This window comes from Rhinolophus sinicus, linkage group LG16, assembly GCF_036562045.2.
Source record: "Rhinolophus sinicus isolate RSC01 linkage group LG16, ASM3656204v1, whole genome shotgun sequence".
Lineage (NCBI taxonomy): Eukaryota > Metazoa > Chordata > Mammalia > Chiroptera > Rhinolophidae > Rhinolophus > Rhinolophus sinicus.
Genome location: NC_133765.1, coordinates 38,464,475 through 38,481,684, shown reverse-complemented (window position 1 = coordinate 38,481,684; position 17,210 = coordinate 38,464,475). Strand labels below are relative to the sequence as shown.

Sequence of the window (17,210 nt, the reverse complement as noted above, 5' to 3'; positions counted from 1 at the left end):
GAGCTGCATGTGCAGGACACCTGAGTCCACCTGGCCGTGAGCACTGGCCCGCAGGCCCCCAGAAGACTGCCCGCTGGGGGCTCACACCTGTGCTACGGAGAAAAGACAGCAAAACACACCACTTCTGGTCCTCAGGAGCCAGGGGAGAGCCCGTGGGTCAACCCTCCACTCAGCACCGGCTCGTGTGCCACCTGGGTAACTCAGCACCGGCTCGCGAGCCACCTGGGTCACTCAGCACCGGCTCGCGTGCCACCTGGGTGGCAGTGGCATCCAGCTCGCTGCCGCTGGATGACAGGCATGTACCCGCCCCAGCCTCTCAGGTGAGAAGTCACGGCACAGACTGCTCTTCACTGACTTCAGGGTGTGGGGCGTGCATTCAAATTACGGCAAAGTGTTTTACACACACAGTAATGCCACACGTGATTAATTAGATTCCAGGTCTTCTCTTATGTCCTGGCTTCTCTATTTAAGATCGGAAGGAAGTGTCTGAACAATGGTTAAGCTGTTCACAGTATCTATTGGCTGTGACAATTTGTCACCATCCCCATTTCTCCAGAGATTTTGCCGGGGTTTATTTGTTTGTCCCTCGCTCTCATCACTGGTCTGTCTGATTTGATTTGCATGCACGCTCCCTCCACCTAGTAGGACCAGATCTAACCTCTGATCCCACATCAGTGAGCAACTAAGGGGAGATAGACGGCAGCTTTGAGAAAGACCAGCCTGGAACTGCATGAAAACACACCACAGCACCAGGCCTGCCCCTCCATCCATGTCGCTCATGCTGGTTTGTGACTGGCTGCAGATCGGAAAGGCCCTGGGGTGAGGGGTACGGAAAGTGAATGCTGGCAACTGGGCATCTCCACGTTAGAACGTGCTCTTTGTGCCAAGGCAGCAACTAGTGTTGGCTTTGCAGTAACACAGCCCGCGCTGCAGTGCAAACGCAGCCACAGACAGCTCCTAAATCGTGGCTGTGTGCCACTGAAGCACCATTTATAAAAGCGGTCGGTGGGCCACAGCGGGCTCTAGTTAGCTGGCCCTGACTGGACCCTGAAACCAATGAACCTCCTTTTCTGCCCCTGCTTTCCTCCCCACCTTGCAAGCAGTGGGCTGGGTGTGGGGCCTGGGGTCACGCCCCCTCAGCAGTGACAGCAGGGGCTCCAGCAAATCTGGAGGACATGCGGACGCCGGACTCCTGGTCCTGGACCCCACGCAGCAGTAGCTGAAGAAGGAACCAAGCGGGGGTCCCCCAGAGATTCCACTGTCACTGACCCACAAAGAGAAAAACTCAGATCACCTAGAAACGTCTGGGGCGGGGGGCGACCCTGCCCGGGGCCTGCAGATCTGGAGGGTTAGGTCAGGACAGGGAGAGGGCAGGGGACGCGGGACTTACGCATACGTGCCCCCTTCACACCCCTCATTGTTTCCCCCCGAAATCTCTCTCCCAAGTGGCAGGCATGGAATTATTGGAGGCGACTGATGTCTGTCCTAGAAATGTTCTCCATTTTGGTTGGAGAAGTGAACAACTCAGCCGGAGCCCAGAGAGCAGGAGGGAGGAAGCACGGATCTGTTCCCAAAGCCTCTGTAATCCTGTGAAAGGCCGCGTGACAAAGTGATTGGGACGAGCCGGGTGCCCTGGGGACAGGGCAGCCCTGGCTCTGAAAGCTCAGCAACACATTTCCACGACAACGCGCTGCCTCCTGCCCCTGAACGATTAGCCGGAGGACAGTGTCCTCAGAGCTCATTGCTGACACAAAGGAGGGCACAGTCGGCCCCCGTCCCCACCAGGACCCCTCCTGGAAGGGACTTCCTTTACAGCACAGGTGTGGGGCCCCTGGACTGACAGACTGCTGTGACCCTCTGTTCACAGTGGGGACGCAGGGATGCAATTTTGACCATCGCTGATGGACAGACAAAGGGAACAGCAGGCACCACCTGGAATGGGTAACCAGAGAGACAGACGGGCAGGGCTGCAGAGTGCCTGGGGCACGGGCTCCTGTGAGATGCGTAGGGACCGGGCAGCGCTGTGGCTGGACAGGAGTGTGGCCTGGGACGCAGCAGCCCCTCTGCTCACAGCTGCATGGGGGTGTCTGGGGGTGGACCTGGCCTCACCTTCCTCCACCCTGACCTGCCGGGGCCTCCACTGGCCAAACGTCCCTGAGACTGGAGGGCAGGGAGCCTGGTCTATGTCCATCTGGACTAGCCCTGGGGGCACAGCGAGGGCAGGAGGGGGTGGCACGGGAGGGGCGATGGCTCCCTGTCGTCTGCTCTCCCACTGGGACCCCCACAGCGCCTGGTGGCCCACACAGCCCACAGAGCTGGGAGCACAGCCCTCCGATGCCTCCTCTCCAGTGCAGAGCATGGTGCTGTGGTCAGAGAGGGCCCCGAGGCTCGTGGGGCCGCGTGTGACCAGGGACATCACCCATCAGCTGTGAGACCCCAGATCACATCACCTGGCAGGAGGCAGGCACGGAGGGGAGCCAGGTCAGTGCAGCTGGAACCGGGGGACCAAGTGCGGGGCTGGCTCCCCCATCCCAAACAATGGTGACACGACGGTCCCCTCACTCCGTCCTCTGGGAACCTTTACCAGGGAGACACTGCTGCACCTCCGTGTGGCACAAAGAGGGTCTGAGGGGCATTTGAATCAGGAAGAAGTAATCCAGGTCTTTCCGCATCTTCCCTCGGGTTCATTTCTAATTAACCACCAGGGCTCATGCCTCGTCGTGCCACCAAATGTGGGACAAAGTCCAATGAGATTTCAAATTAGCAGCTGGGGAAAGGGGCAGGGAGCTCGAGGAGAAAGGCTGGTGGACAATAGTTATGACGTTTCCATGTCGGGGGGCATGGACCTCAGTGTCACCTACAGACTCTGTCCCCAAGTCCCTGCTGACTGCCTCACTGGGGATATGCAAAGTGACAGGACTGGGAGAACAGTTCACTGTTGTCATTGGGCTGGGACACCCGATGGGGGGTGATGAGTGAGGACACTGAAGGCACACGTGTCTCTGGGAGGCCCCCACCCCTACCCCGGGAGGACTCTACACCCTTCAAAGGCAGAAGCTCAGAGGCAGTGACCACGGCCTGGGGCCTGGCCTGGGGGCAAGGAGAGCGTGCTCTAGGGTCCCGGCCCGTGGGGAGAACAGCAAAGCCCCCCCCCAACAGTGATCAGCATTTTGTGGGGTCCTCTGGTTTCTTACCAGCTCTGGCACGACCTGAGAAAGAGCCAAGTCGCAGGAGAACAGAGCTGAGAAGCACAGAGCCCCAAGCACGGGCAGGTGGCTGTCTGACCCCTGGGCCCCGCAGTGATGATGGGCCTAGAAATCCTCGTTTCTGCTCAACCTCGAGTGGGGTTTCCTGTCCCCGAAACCACAGGGCTTCTGACGGCGTGTGTGGGCCCCAGGAGGCTTTTGCTAAGAGTCCCCAACACAGCCCTGGGGTCCTGGGGCTCCGTGACCAAGAAGAGAGTGGGTGAGAAAACTATGGAAGAACCCACGTGTCTGTGCCCCGGCCCCTGGGGCCAGCGGCCGCACCTACAGCTGGAAACCTGAAAAGGAGCCCATCTCCCTGCGTGTCACTGGGGAATGAGAGGGCCACACCCCCACGAGGCCCTGTCACAGGAGTGACAGTCACCAGGTAGGATGGGTCTCAGGGACCAGGCCCGTCTCCGCCCAGCCCAGGGCCCGCCCCCACCCAGCCCCGTGCCCACGTGGGCAGGGAACTTACCACGATGACCAGCAGGGCAGGGGCTACGAAGGCCCAGATGGCACCACTCTGCAGGGACAGCCAGCAGCTGTGGAGGGAAGCAGGACCATTACTTCAACAGCTCGAGCCACCTGCCCTGGCCCTGGGCACCTTCATCCAGGAGGAGCCGACAGGACAGTCCAGGGTCAGCCTGGGCACAGTCACATGGCACTTTATCCCAGCAACTGTCTGGACCCTGTGCAGGAAGATCTCACGTCTCTCAGTTGTGGAAAGAGCTCTGCAGATTTGCAGACTGACTCAGGGAAAAGGGCTTTTACAGGCGCAGCGAGTCTGGGGCGCTTCCGCCACGTGCACGCAGGCTTCCGAGAATGTGCTGCCTGCAGAGAAAGCCAGGCTGGCCCACGGCTTCACGAGGACTTTCCGCTGACGAGGGCCTGCCGACGCTGTCCTCCACAGAGACAGCTTCCGTCACCTTCGCCCGGGCACCTCACTCTCGGGCAGGTGAGAGGGACACAGGCTCGTGTCAGGCACAGACCTGGGCCCGCACCGCGCGGGACGTGGCACCCACATGCTCCAGATGGATCAATGCAGAACAAATGCCGTGGAAACACATCCAACAAGAAGCTTCTTTAATTAGTGCCTCGAATTCTGAAACCTTCCACGCTTGGAAGGAACGGGCCGGAACAACCGTCTGTCTCGTCGCTCATTTTGATACGTGCTCAGACGGCGCTTTCTTCACAGGCCTCTTCCCCAGTAAATTGTTGCCCTGAAGTAGAAAAGGCCAGATTTCTCCCAGCTGAGCAGTTCAGCTGAAAAACCATCGTCCTGAAGCTGTAAAACTGCTTAATTCCTTTTCTCTTCGTGAACACTCTCCGTGGTGCTCTCCTTTGGTTTTCACTCAGTGCTTCCTCAGCACGGCTGAGGGGAGGATGCAGCTTCCTGGAGACACTGGGGCTAGAATCTGTTTCATTTTCTTGGAAGGCAGGCAATTTCCCTGGATCTTGGAAACAGGACCTGGCCCGTAGCTCTGGGCCCGTCAGCTACAGTCTGGAGTGTGGCACGAGGTCTCGAACACTTTTGGGTCCCGACCAACAGCCCTACGTACTGCACAGCGGACGACACTTCCCCACACATGCGTATATTCACGTGGCTGTAACCACGGGACCTATGTCCTGGGCCCCTGCCGACCACCCCACAGAGGGCTAACAGGTCACAGAATCAGGCTCCCCGGGTGACCGTGTATCTAGGACGACCATGTGGATGACACAGTTCCCATAAGAAACCTCCCCATCCTGGGGGCCCCTTGACACCCCAGTTGCTAGTTCCGAGGGGGGACAGTGCCCTGGGCACAGTGGGGGTTGTTTCTCACTCTGTGTGGCCTTTCTCACTGCCAGGGCCTGGGGGGAGCCAGCCTCGTACACACCCTCCCCAGGAGAACATGCGAGACAGACGCCAAGGCCCTGGGACCCCTCCCAGGCGCCCCTCCCACGGGAGTCCTGCCAACCCAGGACTTCATGGCAGACACCCCACTTACTTGTTAGTGGTGCCATAACTGTCCATGGCGGACGATATGGAAATGACACAGATCAGAAGAGGAAAACCTGCAGAGAAGCAGACAGAGGAGCACGTCAGCTTGCCCCGTCCTCCTCACATTCACGAGTTCACTTGTCTGTTTTGTACCTGATACAGACAAAGGCATGTGCTGGCTGCGGCACCCAGCGCAGCCCCGTCCCCCAGGAACCTACAGCCTAAACAAGGAGCTAACACACACGCACACGTGCTCATGTGAAATTTAGGCAATTCCCTCACAGATCCTGTTGTTTCTGAAAATGACCCGCGTCTGGATGCTCAGGAGGCCTGCGTCCTCAGGGCCCGTGTCTGCTCTGCTGCCCTGCGCACAGCCTCTCCCTCTGCTCCCCCTGCCGTGAAGGGTGGGGGCGAGGAGGAAAGACAGCAAAGGACCCAGTCCCTTATTCCAGCCATGACGCTGTCCTGGGGAGGGCGTCCACGAGAAACGGCTCCTAGAATTAAAGGGTGGGGAGGGGTGGAAATACATGGAAACTCGAGGCGCTTGTGTTGCCAGCCCAGCCGGTGGCTGAGTGTGCACGGCCCGCGGGCATCTGTGCTCTGGGAAGCTCGCCCTGGCTCCAGGCCTGGGCGCTCAAAGCTGCAGCTCTCCCACGACCCCCAGTGCCACCGTCAGCTCCGGGCCTGTCCATCTGAGCACAGCATGGCCCTCTTATTCTCAGGAGACCCGTCCCAAGACCCCCAGTGGATGCCGGAAACCACAGATAGTACTGAACCCTGTATATACCATGTTCTTTCCTGTACAAACATGATGTTTGTACACGATGAAGATTAACTTAGAAGCTAGGCAAAGATTGTAAAGTAAAAAGATTAGCAACATTAACTAGTAATGAAATAGAACAACTATGACAACACACTGTAATGAATGTCATGCGGATATGGCATTGTGAGTAAAACAGGGCGACTGGACCCCAAGCCTGGCAATAGTGTGACAGTCCATCTGACGCCCGAGCTGGGGATGGAGTGACTGACACGTGGGACCAAGGGGTGAGTCACGACCCGGGCTGCCCTCATCACGCTACTCGGAACGGCGTGCGATGTACACTTGTGATTGTTCATTTTTGAAATTTTCCACTTAATATTTGTGGCTGTCGTTGAAACCATGGATAAGGCAGCTACTGCATCAGTTTTAAATAATCTCCTTGAAAGGACTTTCCTGGAGAGTCTTCCTGTCTCTGAAATACTTTGTTTTGATACCAAAATAGTTTACCTGTATTATGGAACGTCTGGAAGAAAGCCACCGGGCCCCCCCTGGAGACGAGAGGCCTCGGGGGAGCGGCGGGCAGGCCAGGGGCCAGGAGGGGACCCACGCCTCACCGTGCACCCTCGTCACACTCGCATTTCCCAGGCATGACCATGGCCTGACAGGAGGCAGAGCTTTCCGTGGTGGTGAATGCTTCTGGCACCTCCTGCCTGAATGGACCAGAGTCACACGGGGTGAGGACGGCACCACACACACCCCTGTTCTCGGGTCACATGGAATCCTTGCTACCAGGTCCAAGTGCGGTGGGAACATCACATGACAGCTGAGACGGTGAGCAGCCTTGGGGCTATCAGGCCAGGGGCACCGTCCGCCAGCCTCCCAGTCCCCAGTGGCACCACCACCAAGACCCCCAGTCTGCACTGAGGAGGCTGCCCCACGGTGGGAGGTGCAGAGGCCGCGGCGTCTGTCTTCTGCCAGGAGTGATGGGTCCAGGGCCATCCTCGTGGGTTCTGGAAGGTGCAGCCAGGGGTCCTAAGGATGGATTTTCAGATTCGGCAGCTGAGGCTTTGCTTTGAGTCAGTGCCTGCACCCCTTCCCCTGGTCCTGGCCATGACGAGGGGCCCAGGTCTGGGCTCAGCACCTCTTTGTAAACGGAGGAGTCGATGTCCCTTTTCTGCTTTCACAACTGACTTGTTTCTTGTGTGATCTCCAAACCAATGTCGGAAGCTCCTTTGCCATTTCTCCCCGTGTCAGCCCCCATGTCCAGCAGGGCCAGGCCATGGGGCAGGGACCAGAGGGTCTGTCTGAGAAGACGTCAGGCCCACACTCTGCTTCCTGTGAGGCCACTGCGGGGGCCACAGAGACTGGGAATGTGTGTGCCACCAGGGAGGACACTTCACAGGTGGTGAATGAGGACAGGGCACCAAGTTGGAGAAAACAGCAGCTCGGAAAAGCCTGGGCTTCAGAGCCAAACAACACCTGGTTCTATGTCCAGAGCTACCGGGACCAGGGGCAGCCTCAGGAAACTGGCTGGACCTCTCTGGACCCCCACGTTGTCACTGTGGAAATGGACACAGCAGCCCGTCGTCCCCAAGCTGCTGCGAGGGTCACAAATGTGCCCGTGTGAGGCATGAGGCACTGGAGGGAAGATGCTCACCCCACAATCCCCACGGTTATCAAGCGACTTAGATCCCATTTCCTCTGGCACCGTCATCTGCATCGCATCCCACAGCCACACAGACATGTGACATGCTTCTGCAGACAGCTTGGGTCCCTCTGGCCCGTGTATGGGGTCCCACATGTGCTCTCTGGAATGTGGTGACCATTGAGGGGGGCCTCATGGCACCTCCATGGCTGCGGCTCCTAAGGTCCAGGGAGGGGAGACGTGGGGGGGCTGTCAGAGCAGCGGACAGCGGGGCTAATATGAGGCCCAACACAGCGTGGGTGGTCTCAACAGAGAGAGGGGCAGAGCGTGACATCACCAGCAGACAGACGTGCCCTCCTGTGGAAGTCACCAGTGCCGACTGCCACATATTTCTGGATGCCGGCTCTGGACAGGGAGGTGTGCCCGCCCGCACCCAGGGGTTGTTGGGCCAAAGCCTCCTTCAGGGCAATGAGTAGCAGACAGAAGTGACATATGCCTGTCAGCTGAGTATGAATTTCCAGTGTGACATCGTCCTGGGTCCTCTTCTCTCTCATAGCCACTGGCAATGACGCGAGCTGGTGACTTCTGCGACCCCCTGAGCTCCTGCGTGACTACTGTGAGCAGAGCTCCTGCACCACTGCTGGCCAGCGGGGCTGTGGCATGCAAACCAGAAGTACTTGCTGCTTTTCCATCAATGAGAGGTGGAAGCTGCTTGTTGCCACGGTGACACCCCAACTGGTACAGCTCCAAGAGCCTGGCACTGTGTGATCAGCCCGGAGCACAAATGCCATTCAGAGAAAAGGGGGGGTCGAGAATGAGCTATAAAGTTTTCACCACCAGATGAGTGGGGGCTCCCAAAAGAAATGAAGTTGTAACAGAGAAAAAGCAAGCACGTTACATTTCTTCCACCTCCGAGTCTGTGATCGGAGATTCATGTCTGCTGCACTGATGTGCAAACTCTCAAACGTTTGTCACTCATCTCCACCTGGACGCCATGGATGGAAATTCTGTTTCATTCACCTTGCACGTCCCAGCACAGGGCTGACAGCCAACAGAAACTCAAGAGATACTATTGATTTGACACCTCCAATCCCAATTCAGCTCGAAACACAGTCCCAGGGTTTCAGAAATGACTGTTGGAGGTTGGAGGTTGGAGTAAGAGCCGGGCACACACCTACGGGCGGGGGCTCCCTCCTCGGGGCGCCTTGCAGCGTGGCCTCAGCACGCCCGGCTCAGCCTCCAGCTCCTTCTTAATTACTAACTGAAGGTTGAGAGAGCACAGCTGCCTGCAGACCGTCTTTATTTAGGCCCAAAGCTAAATCTAACCTAATCAGAACAAAGGACGCAGTTCATGAGCCCTGATGAAATTAATTAAGGGAGAGCTGACGTGGCGGCAGAGGCTGCAGGCGGCTGAAACCCAGCCAGCTCTCTATCCGGAGACAACTCCCATCAGGGGTTACACACTCAGACCTCCAGGGGCCGGGTCGGTATCAGAAACCACCCAGTCCCAGCCGATGTCCTCAAGGAGGAATGTAAACTCGGGGTTCCCAGATCACCTCACTTCTCAAAAGAACTCTGTCATTTTATGTAAAAGGTCTCCATTTAAAAATAAAAATATTGGCAAATAATTTTTTTCCCCAACACTGTGCAGACCAAATAAGAGCCTTCAAAGCTGGATTCCATTGGGTTGACACCCCCCCCACCTTATAACCAACACACAACTCCACTCGCCAGGTTCCTTTCACTGCAGAGACAAATTTCATAAACACTTTAATTCACTTCCATTGTCTTTGCTGTGGCTTATGGGGTGTGTGTGTGTGTACATCTCTAACTGTATGCCCATATCCGTAAAGAAACTAGCAATCACGGTTGGTTGGTCACATACTGTCCTATAAATCCTTGCTGTAAATGAAGACAGAAGTTGCAGGTAGGAACAAGCGTCCTCTCGGGGAGTCATGGAAGGGGTGAGGGAGCAGGTTATGCTTGAACCAGGCTCACCACGGGGGAGAGTGGAGGCAATAGGACATTTGTGCTGGGAGCCCACAGTGGGTAAAGGTGTCCAGGTGTGGAAAGCACGCACAGCAGGCCTGCTCCCAGGCTGGGTAGAGGACCCCAGCGCGACCACCGGAGTCCCTGCACAGCCATGGGAGGTGGCTGCTGAGCCATCTCTCTCCACATCACCCAGGTGAACCCATGATAGATGCATCATTTCCCTCCACTTCACCCTCAAGTAAATTGCATTAGCTAGCTCAAAGCAAAAATAAACATGTTTACTGCTTTTTGCACAATGAAGACTGAAATTAAATCGACTTGAAGAAAAGCAGAGTAGCAGGTCCCCAATGCCAGATGAGTCCTTTATAGCAAATTCAAGAAACCAGGTGTCAATCGAGACAGTCTGTCAGGAAGCGGGACTTCCTGTGCTCGCAAGGATGGGCAAGAAGGAAATTAAGCACGTAAGCCACATTCGTGTGGAGGTGACTTCCAGAATGATGGCATGCATTGCTCCATAGACCCATGCCGTAGTGAGACAATCTTAACTGGTGAGAATTACCTTAAAAAAAAAGCCCAACCAGTTAAAGGTCTCCATACATTTTTGTAAGGGCATACAGCAAATTAAGAAAACTTTATTCAAGAAATCCTACTAAGTCTTGACCAGAACAAAGATTCTGAGACAGTTGAGATACAACCCACCTCTCTGCCCAGCTCAGCATGAGGAAAGCACCACTTCAGACACGTGTGACCAAGGAGACAGGGTTCCCTCTCCCCCAATACCCAGCCAAGAGCCACAACGTCTCCCTGGGGGCAGGCTGCCAGCATTTCTCAATTCCGCAGCTCCGTGTTGCAGAAGCTGTACTCCAGGTAAGAACAGCTGAGAGATCAGAGCTCCCTTCCTCCATCTAACCTCCCAAATAACTGAAATGAAAAGCACAATAACTAAAATGAAAAATTCAGTAGAGGACCTCAATAGTAGATCTGAAATGGCAGAAGAATCAGTGAACTTGAAGATAGACCGAATCTCAACAAACTCCAAGTAAGATAAACACAAAGCGATGTCGACCCAGACACATCAGAATAAATATGTTGGAAGACAAAAGACAAAGAGAAAATCTTGACACAATCAAGAGAAAAATAATTCTTCATGTACAAGGGACCCTGGTAAGATTAAGAGACTAATTATCCTAAGAAACAATGCAGCCAGAAGGCAGTGAGATGACACAATCAAAGGGAAAATACCGTGTCAACCAAGAAGCTATATCTAGCAAAACTATCTCTCAAACGTGAAGATGAAATAGATATTTCCAGATAAACAACAAATGAGAGATTTGTTGTTAACAGACTTGCCCTACAAGAAATACTAAAGAAACTTCTTCAGGCTGAAAGAAAATGATCCCAGGCAACACACACACACACACACACACACACACACACACACACACACACCATTAGTCAAGGACATTATGTAACTATAAAATATAGGATAGATGCATATTTCTTCTCCCTTTTTTTTTCTCATAACTGATTTAAAAGCAACAGTATACAATGAAGTGTATATAATTGTAATGCTGGACCTATAAAATATAGAAATGTAATGTATTTGACAATGATAACACAAGGGAAGTAGATTATAGCAAAGCTGTATTTGAGATAAGAAACACCAGACTGTAACTCAAGTCCACAGGAAGAAATTAAGAGAATAAGAAATAGAAAATAAGAAGGATAATATATCAAACTCTATGAAAATTTACTTGTTCTTTTTTCTCTCAACTTCTTTAAAGGACGTAAGATGAAATAAAGCTATAATTATAACAATGTATTGTTCAGTAGTGCCATATACAGATGTAATCTATGTAACAATAACTATGCAGCAGGAAGGAAGGAAAAAAGCTGTAGAGAAGTGGCATTTCCATATCTCACTATAATTTATCATAAATCTGAAATACATTCATATATATATATGTACATATATATATGTCAGCAACTACTAAGAAAATAACTTTAAAAATGTGGTAAAATCATGCAAAAGGAAGCAGAAAAGGAGAAATAGAGGAACCAGACACATAGAAAACAGAGTAAAACGGCAGAGTAAAAAAATACATATTTAATGTAAAAGGATTAAACAATTTAATCAAAAGGCACAGACTGTCAGACTGGATTTTATAAAACCCAAGATCTAACTGTCTTTTCTACAGAAGACACACTTTGTATTCAAAGACACAAATAAGTGGAAAGTAAATGGATGGAAAAAGATATACCATGCAAGCAGCAACCACAAGAAAACTAGAGTGGCTAGACTAACATCAGATAAAGTAGCCTTTAAAATATAAAATATTACTAGAGATGAAGAGGGATATTTTATGATAAAAAGTGTCAATCCACCAGGAAGACATAATTATAAATATTGGCATACCTAACAATAAAGCCCCAAAGACATGAAGCAAAACTAACAGAATTGAAGGGAGAAATGACAATTCAACAATAATAGTCTGTGACTTCAATCCCTCACTTTCAAAAATGAATGGAACAACTAGACAGATCAACAAGGAAATGAAAGACTTGAACGACATTATAAACCATTAGAAATAACAGGCATTTACAGAATATTCATCCAACAACTGCAGAATATATATTCTTCTCAAGAGTATGTGGAATATTCTCCAGGGTAGGCCATTTGTTTGTCCATAAAACAAATTTTAATACGTTTAAAAAGACTGAAATTTTACAAAGTATGCTGCTTGTCTACAACTGAATGAAACTAGAAATCAATAACAGGAAAAAAAAGAGAAATTAAAAATATGTGGAAATGAAATAGCACGTTACAAATAATCAATGGATCAAAGAAGAAATCCAAAAGCAAATTAGAAAATACTTTCAGATGAATGAAAATGAAGCCGCACATACCAAACCTATGAGATGCAGCTAAAGTAATGCTTACAGGGATTTATAGCTAAAACGCCTATATTTAAAAAGAAGATAGACCTCAAGTTAATAACTTAAGCTTTCACTTTAATGTACTGGAAAAAGAAGAGCACACCAAATGAAAAGCAAGCAAAAGAGAAGAAATAATGAAGATTACACCAGAAATTATGGAACTAGATAATAAAAAACAATAGAGAGATTCAATAAAATAAATAAGTCAATCTTAGTAAAAATCACCAAAAAAAGTCAGAAATGCTGGGAGGAAGTGTTTTCCAATGATGTGAGACTTTGCTTTTGATTGGCCAACATACTTCTCCTTCTGTCTTGCCCTCTTCAAGTTGCAAAGGACAATATGAAGAGAAAATCACATCCCATCCTACTCTCCCCTACACCACCCCATCCCATCCCACCCCCCATCCCATCCCACCCCACCCCACCCCACCCCACCCCATCCTAGCCACACCTACCCCATCCTATCCCATAGTAGTATAGGTGCTTGCTGTCCTCTGAGCCAAAGACCTTGATGACCATGCTGTAGAGATGCAAGCCCTCCACCAGCATCCACGCAAAGGCACTCAGGAAGAAGTAGTGCAGGAGCATGGCCAGCACCTGGCATGGGACCTGGGGTCAGAGCAGAGAGGTAGAAGGTGAGACATGCCTGTGTGGTGCAGTGGGTGTTTCCTGTTGTCTCAGCCTCCCAGCATCCTTTTTTGGGGGCATCTTCTGGTCACGGTGCCTCATTTTTTTCCTGAGAGTCACGGCTCCCCTTTCTAGTCTGAAGGATTTGGGCATGTGACTCAGGGGTCACCAGTCACTGCTCCATGACCCCTCCCAGGCACAGTGATAGGTTCCAGAGGGTGTGGGTTGAGGCATGGCCAATCAGCCTAAATATTCTCATCCTCTGGTGGCTCAGAGGTGGGCACATGACCCATCTGGTCCGATGGGGTGGGTTCCAGGGTGGGCGGGGCCACCAGGGAGCAAGGTTTCCATCCTCCCTCCAGACATGAGGACAGGCACCTGGGCCTTGGAACTCATCTTAGCCCAAGGGGTGGGTTCAGGGGCTGGGAAGGGAGTTGAGAGACAGAGAGGAAGCAGCCTTGTGACATGGTTTACACCCTAGGTTCTAGAACTTTCAGTTCATCCACTGGAAGGTGTTAGCTGGCTACCTAGATGCTGAGCAGAGAAAGCAGACTTGCATGTCATCTTCTCTGTCTCCCGGGAGGAACCATGGCTGGGCTTTCTGGGGGGATATATCTGAATTCTGAGTTGAAGCATTCTAGCCAGCAGAAGGGACCAGCCCCAGTGAAAGCAGAGGGAGGCCAGCAGGACAGGATGATACTCACTGTGCCCGGCTGGCAGTGGAAGCTGATGAGCAGCAGAACCTGGGCCACGAGGACCGCAAAGGACAGGTTGGCGTGGATGTGGTAACGCTGGTTCCGGATGGTGCTGACTGAGCTGAGGACAGACAGGCAGGGCTGAGGCCCAGGCTTGGGTGGGCACAGCCGCGGCTGCTGCACACGCCTCCCAGAGCCACCAAAGGGGCCTTTGTGAAGCTGGCCCAGGTGCCGTCCCTCCGGCCCTGGACCTTTAGGCTCCCCGCTGCTCTTGGAAACCACCCAGCCGCTTGCAGCCACACAGCCCTGCCTGGCCTGACCTGCCTGCTGCTTGGACACAGTCCTTTCCTTTCTCCTGCTCTCAATGCCCTTTCTGGTGCCCACACATCCCCGCCTGCTCTAGCCTCGGGCCTCCACACCAGCTGTTCCTCTGGGATCAGCTCCAGGCCCCACCCTGAAGGGGTTCCACCTCCCCACTGTATAAACCATCACCTCCTGGCACTGCCATCTGTGAAGTGTGTTCGTGACTCTGTGGCCTTGGTCATTGCCAGGCCCCACCAGACGTGTCTATGTCTCGGGCACAGCTGTGTCCTCAGAGCTGACCACACCTGGGTGGGGGGCTATGCTGAGCAAACAGCAGAGGAACCAAGGGGTCAGAGACTGACTGTCCCGAGCATAAGGCATGGCCCCTCCAGACGTGTACTCGTCCCCTCCTCCCTGGCTGGGATTCCCCAGAACCTCCTCATCTGTCCTCATGCACACCTGCCCTGTCCCAAAGGTCCTGGGTCCTGATGACAGCAGCAGCAGGTGAGGCCCAGGGATGCTGCTGGCCTCCCCCTGCTGACCTTGCAGCAGCTTGGACTCTCCCCCAGTCACATACCCCCCAGGTGACAGGTCCTCAGGACAGCAGAGCAGGTGAGGGCAGGACACAGGAGTCCAGGAGGAACCCCAGGGGAAGCCCTAGAGGGAGGAGACACACTGGGGCCCAGGGGGTGTGGTTCACAGCTGTCCCTCAAGAGGCACATGTCCCATTTTATTTCCCTGTCCCCCTTCGGAAAGGCCACAGAGGGACTTAGCTGCCCCCTCGCTCAGGGGGGTGCAGGGGCTCCTTGAGTTCTGACCAGACCACGTGGCTTCAGAGGGGAGGGACAGGGCCTCCTGGAAAGTGCTCCCCCCCCCCCAGCGCCCTCACACCAGGGACCCCTCCCAGGCTCAGCCCCCACAAGTCGCGTCCACTTTGATGTCCTGGGGAGAAGTCCTCAGTTCGGGCTCTCACTGGCCAGTCAAAGGGCCAGAAGGCCGCGTGGGTCAGGGACCTTTCCAGAACCTTCCAGCTTAGCTCCAATTCCACCGCCCTCCTCTCCTCTCTCCAGTCCACCGGGGCCCTCCCTGCACCTCATGTCGCGAAATGAAAAGTGGCTGATGTACAGAATCTAAGAGGCCCCGGGGCATTCTCCAGCTCCCGAGTGCAAGTGCCAGCAGGGAGGAGGTGGGGGGGGGGGGCACGGAAGGTGACTCACGAGAGCATGGCGAAGGTGACCAAAGTAATGATCAGGCAGAGCACGGACACTGAGCAGCCGACGTAACTGATGGACGAGAGCGCCACCTGGTGTCCGCGCGTGAGCTGTGCGGGAAGCAGAGCAGAGGGGTCAGCCGGCAGGTCCAGGTCCTGGATGGGAACTGGGCGGTGGTTCGTGGGGCCCGAGCCTGACGGGCGCTTAGGCTGGAAAGGCTCGGGGCAAATGCACAGCTGAATGCGAGGCCATGAGTGTGTGGTGACCACCAGGTCCTGCTGCTTCCTTCAAATGTCCTGTTGTTGCCATGGGTAGAGGTCCAGTCCTTGGGTGTTAGCCACTGGGTTTGTACATTTCAAAGGCTCCAAATGGCTCCCTCAATCCTGAAACTTCTCCACCCACCCAGCCCCACCTTACTACTGCCTAATCCTTCCCTCCTAACGGGAGCCTCCCCCCACCCCCGCCGTGCACACGCCTCCTAGTCTAGACTGCAGTGTCCAGAGCTGCAGAGGAGGCGCTGGGTTTGCTTAAGAGCCGGTCCCGGAGCCATAGGCCAGGTTCAAGTGCCAGCGTGCCCACATCCCAGCTGATGGCCTGGACATGTGTCTTACTGGACGCTGTGGGGACTCCACCAACATGGTGTATAAAGTGACTAGGCCTGTTCGGGGTCAGGACGTGCTGTGTGAGAGGCAGTGTCGGAGTTTGCTAGTATCCCTGTCACGTTGACCATAATCAAACATGGTAAATTAAGGGGCAAAGCCACAAAGGACGGTGACAGAAGCCACTGCTCATGGAACTGTGCAACCCCAAACGGCAGCCCTCTCAGCTGCAGGAGCTGGGGTCTCAGGTCAGACACACCAGCCCTGGGCCCTCATGAGCTCCATGCTCCCTGAGCCACGCGCCTCAAACACCAGCTCCCCCAGCCTGTTCTGCAAGGCCGCTGCTCTGTGTTTCCCATTGCGGTTTACGGCTGCGTCTCCATCAGGGACCTGGCTGGAAGCTGCCATTGCCCACACTGAGGTCCCTCCGACTTTGGCCAGGACACCCCGGTCTCTGCCTCAGACACCACCTTCTCCCCTCGTCACTGGGAAAGAACGAGGAAGAAAAGGCAGTGAGCCTGGATGACGGGGATGCTGCAGACCCAGGAGGCCACACTTCAGAGCCAGGACTGGTGGGTGGGCCCAGGGCTGGTGACCCTCTGGGTGTCACAGCTTTTGCATCTGACCACTGCCAGTTACCTCGTCCCCACTTTAAACCCTCGACTGAGTGGAGGCTGGGAGGAAGCCTGGCCCCGTGGGCCCAGACGTGGGAGGGGTGGCCCTCACCTGTCACCTCCTGTGTCTAACCGGTCACCTCCACAAGTTCCCTGAGTGGTAGGGGTCCGCAGCGTGTTCCTACAGCGACCTGCTCAGCTGGGTCCCAAGGTCTGCCCCCACTTCCCCATCTGCAGACAGACAGCCTGTGGGGGTTCTGGCCCCAGGTAGGCTGGTGACTGTCCCTAGGGCCACATTCCCACACTACACCTGAGTTCTCCATCTCAGCCATTCTGGGTCCTCTCACCTCAGAGCTCCCCCATCACCGAGCCCAGGCAGTTCCTTGCTGACATGTATCCACCTGTATCCATATGTGTCTCCACGTCTCCCGTTTCCACCTCCTCCAGCCCCCGGGCCGCCTCCTGTGCCCCATCCTCTGCATCCTGGGCTACTCAGCACACATCGCTCCCCAGGAGTCCCTCTGCAGGTACCCTTGCTCCCCAAGGCCTCACTACCTTCATCAGTCTGCCAGGAGGGGCCAGACAGCAAAGCAAGACC

General features: G+C 54.1%; 1 protein-coding gene across 2 annotated transcripts in view; it reads right to left on the bottom strand.

Moving 5' to 3' along the window:
- ADGRD1 (adhesion G protein-coupled receptor D1) overlaps nt 1–17,210 on the bottom strand; it is a 99,518-nt gene that overhangs the window by 7,062 nt on the left and 75,246 nt on the right. For both annotated transcript variants that reach the window (XM_019748811.2, XM_019748812.2), the window contains 5 exons: nt 15,406–15,509; nt 13,895–14,006; nt 13,019–13,172; nt 5,234–5,300; nt 3,721–3,787 (listed from right to left, as the gene is read on the bottom strand). In XM_019748811.2, coding sequence (XP_019604370.2) covers nt 3,721–3,787; nt 5,234–5,300; nt 13,019–13,172; nt 13,895–14,006; nt 15,406–15,509 — 504 coding nt within the window. The remainder of the gene's footprint in view (nt 1–3,720; nt 3,788–5,233; nt 5,301–13,018; nt 13,173–13,894; nt 14,007–15,405; nt 15,510–17,210) is intronic.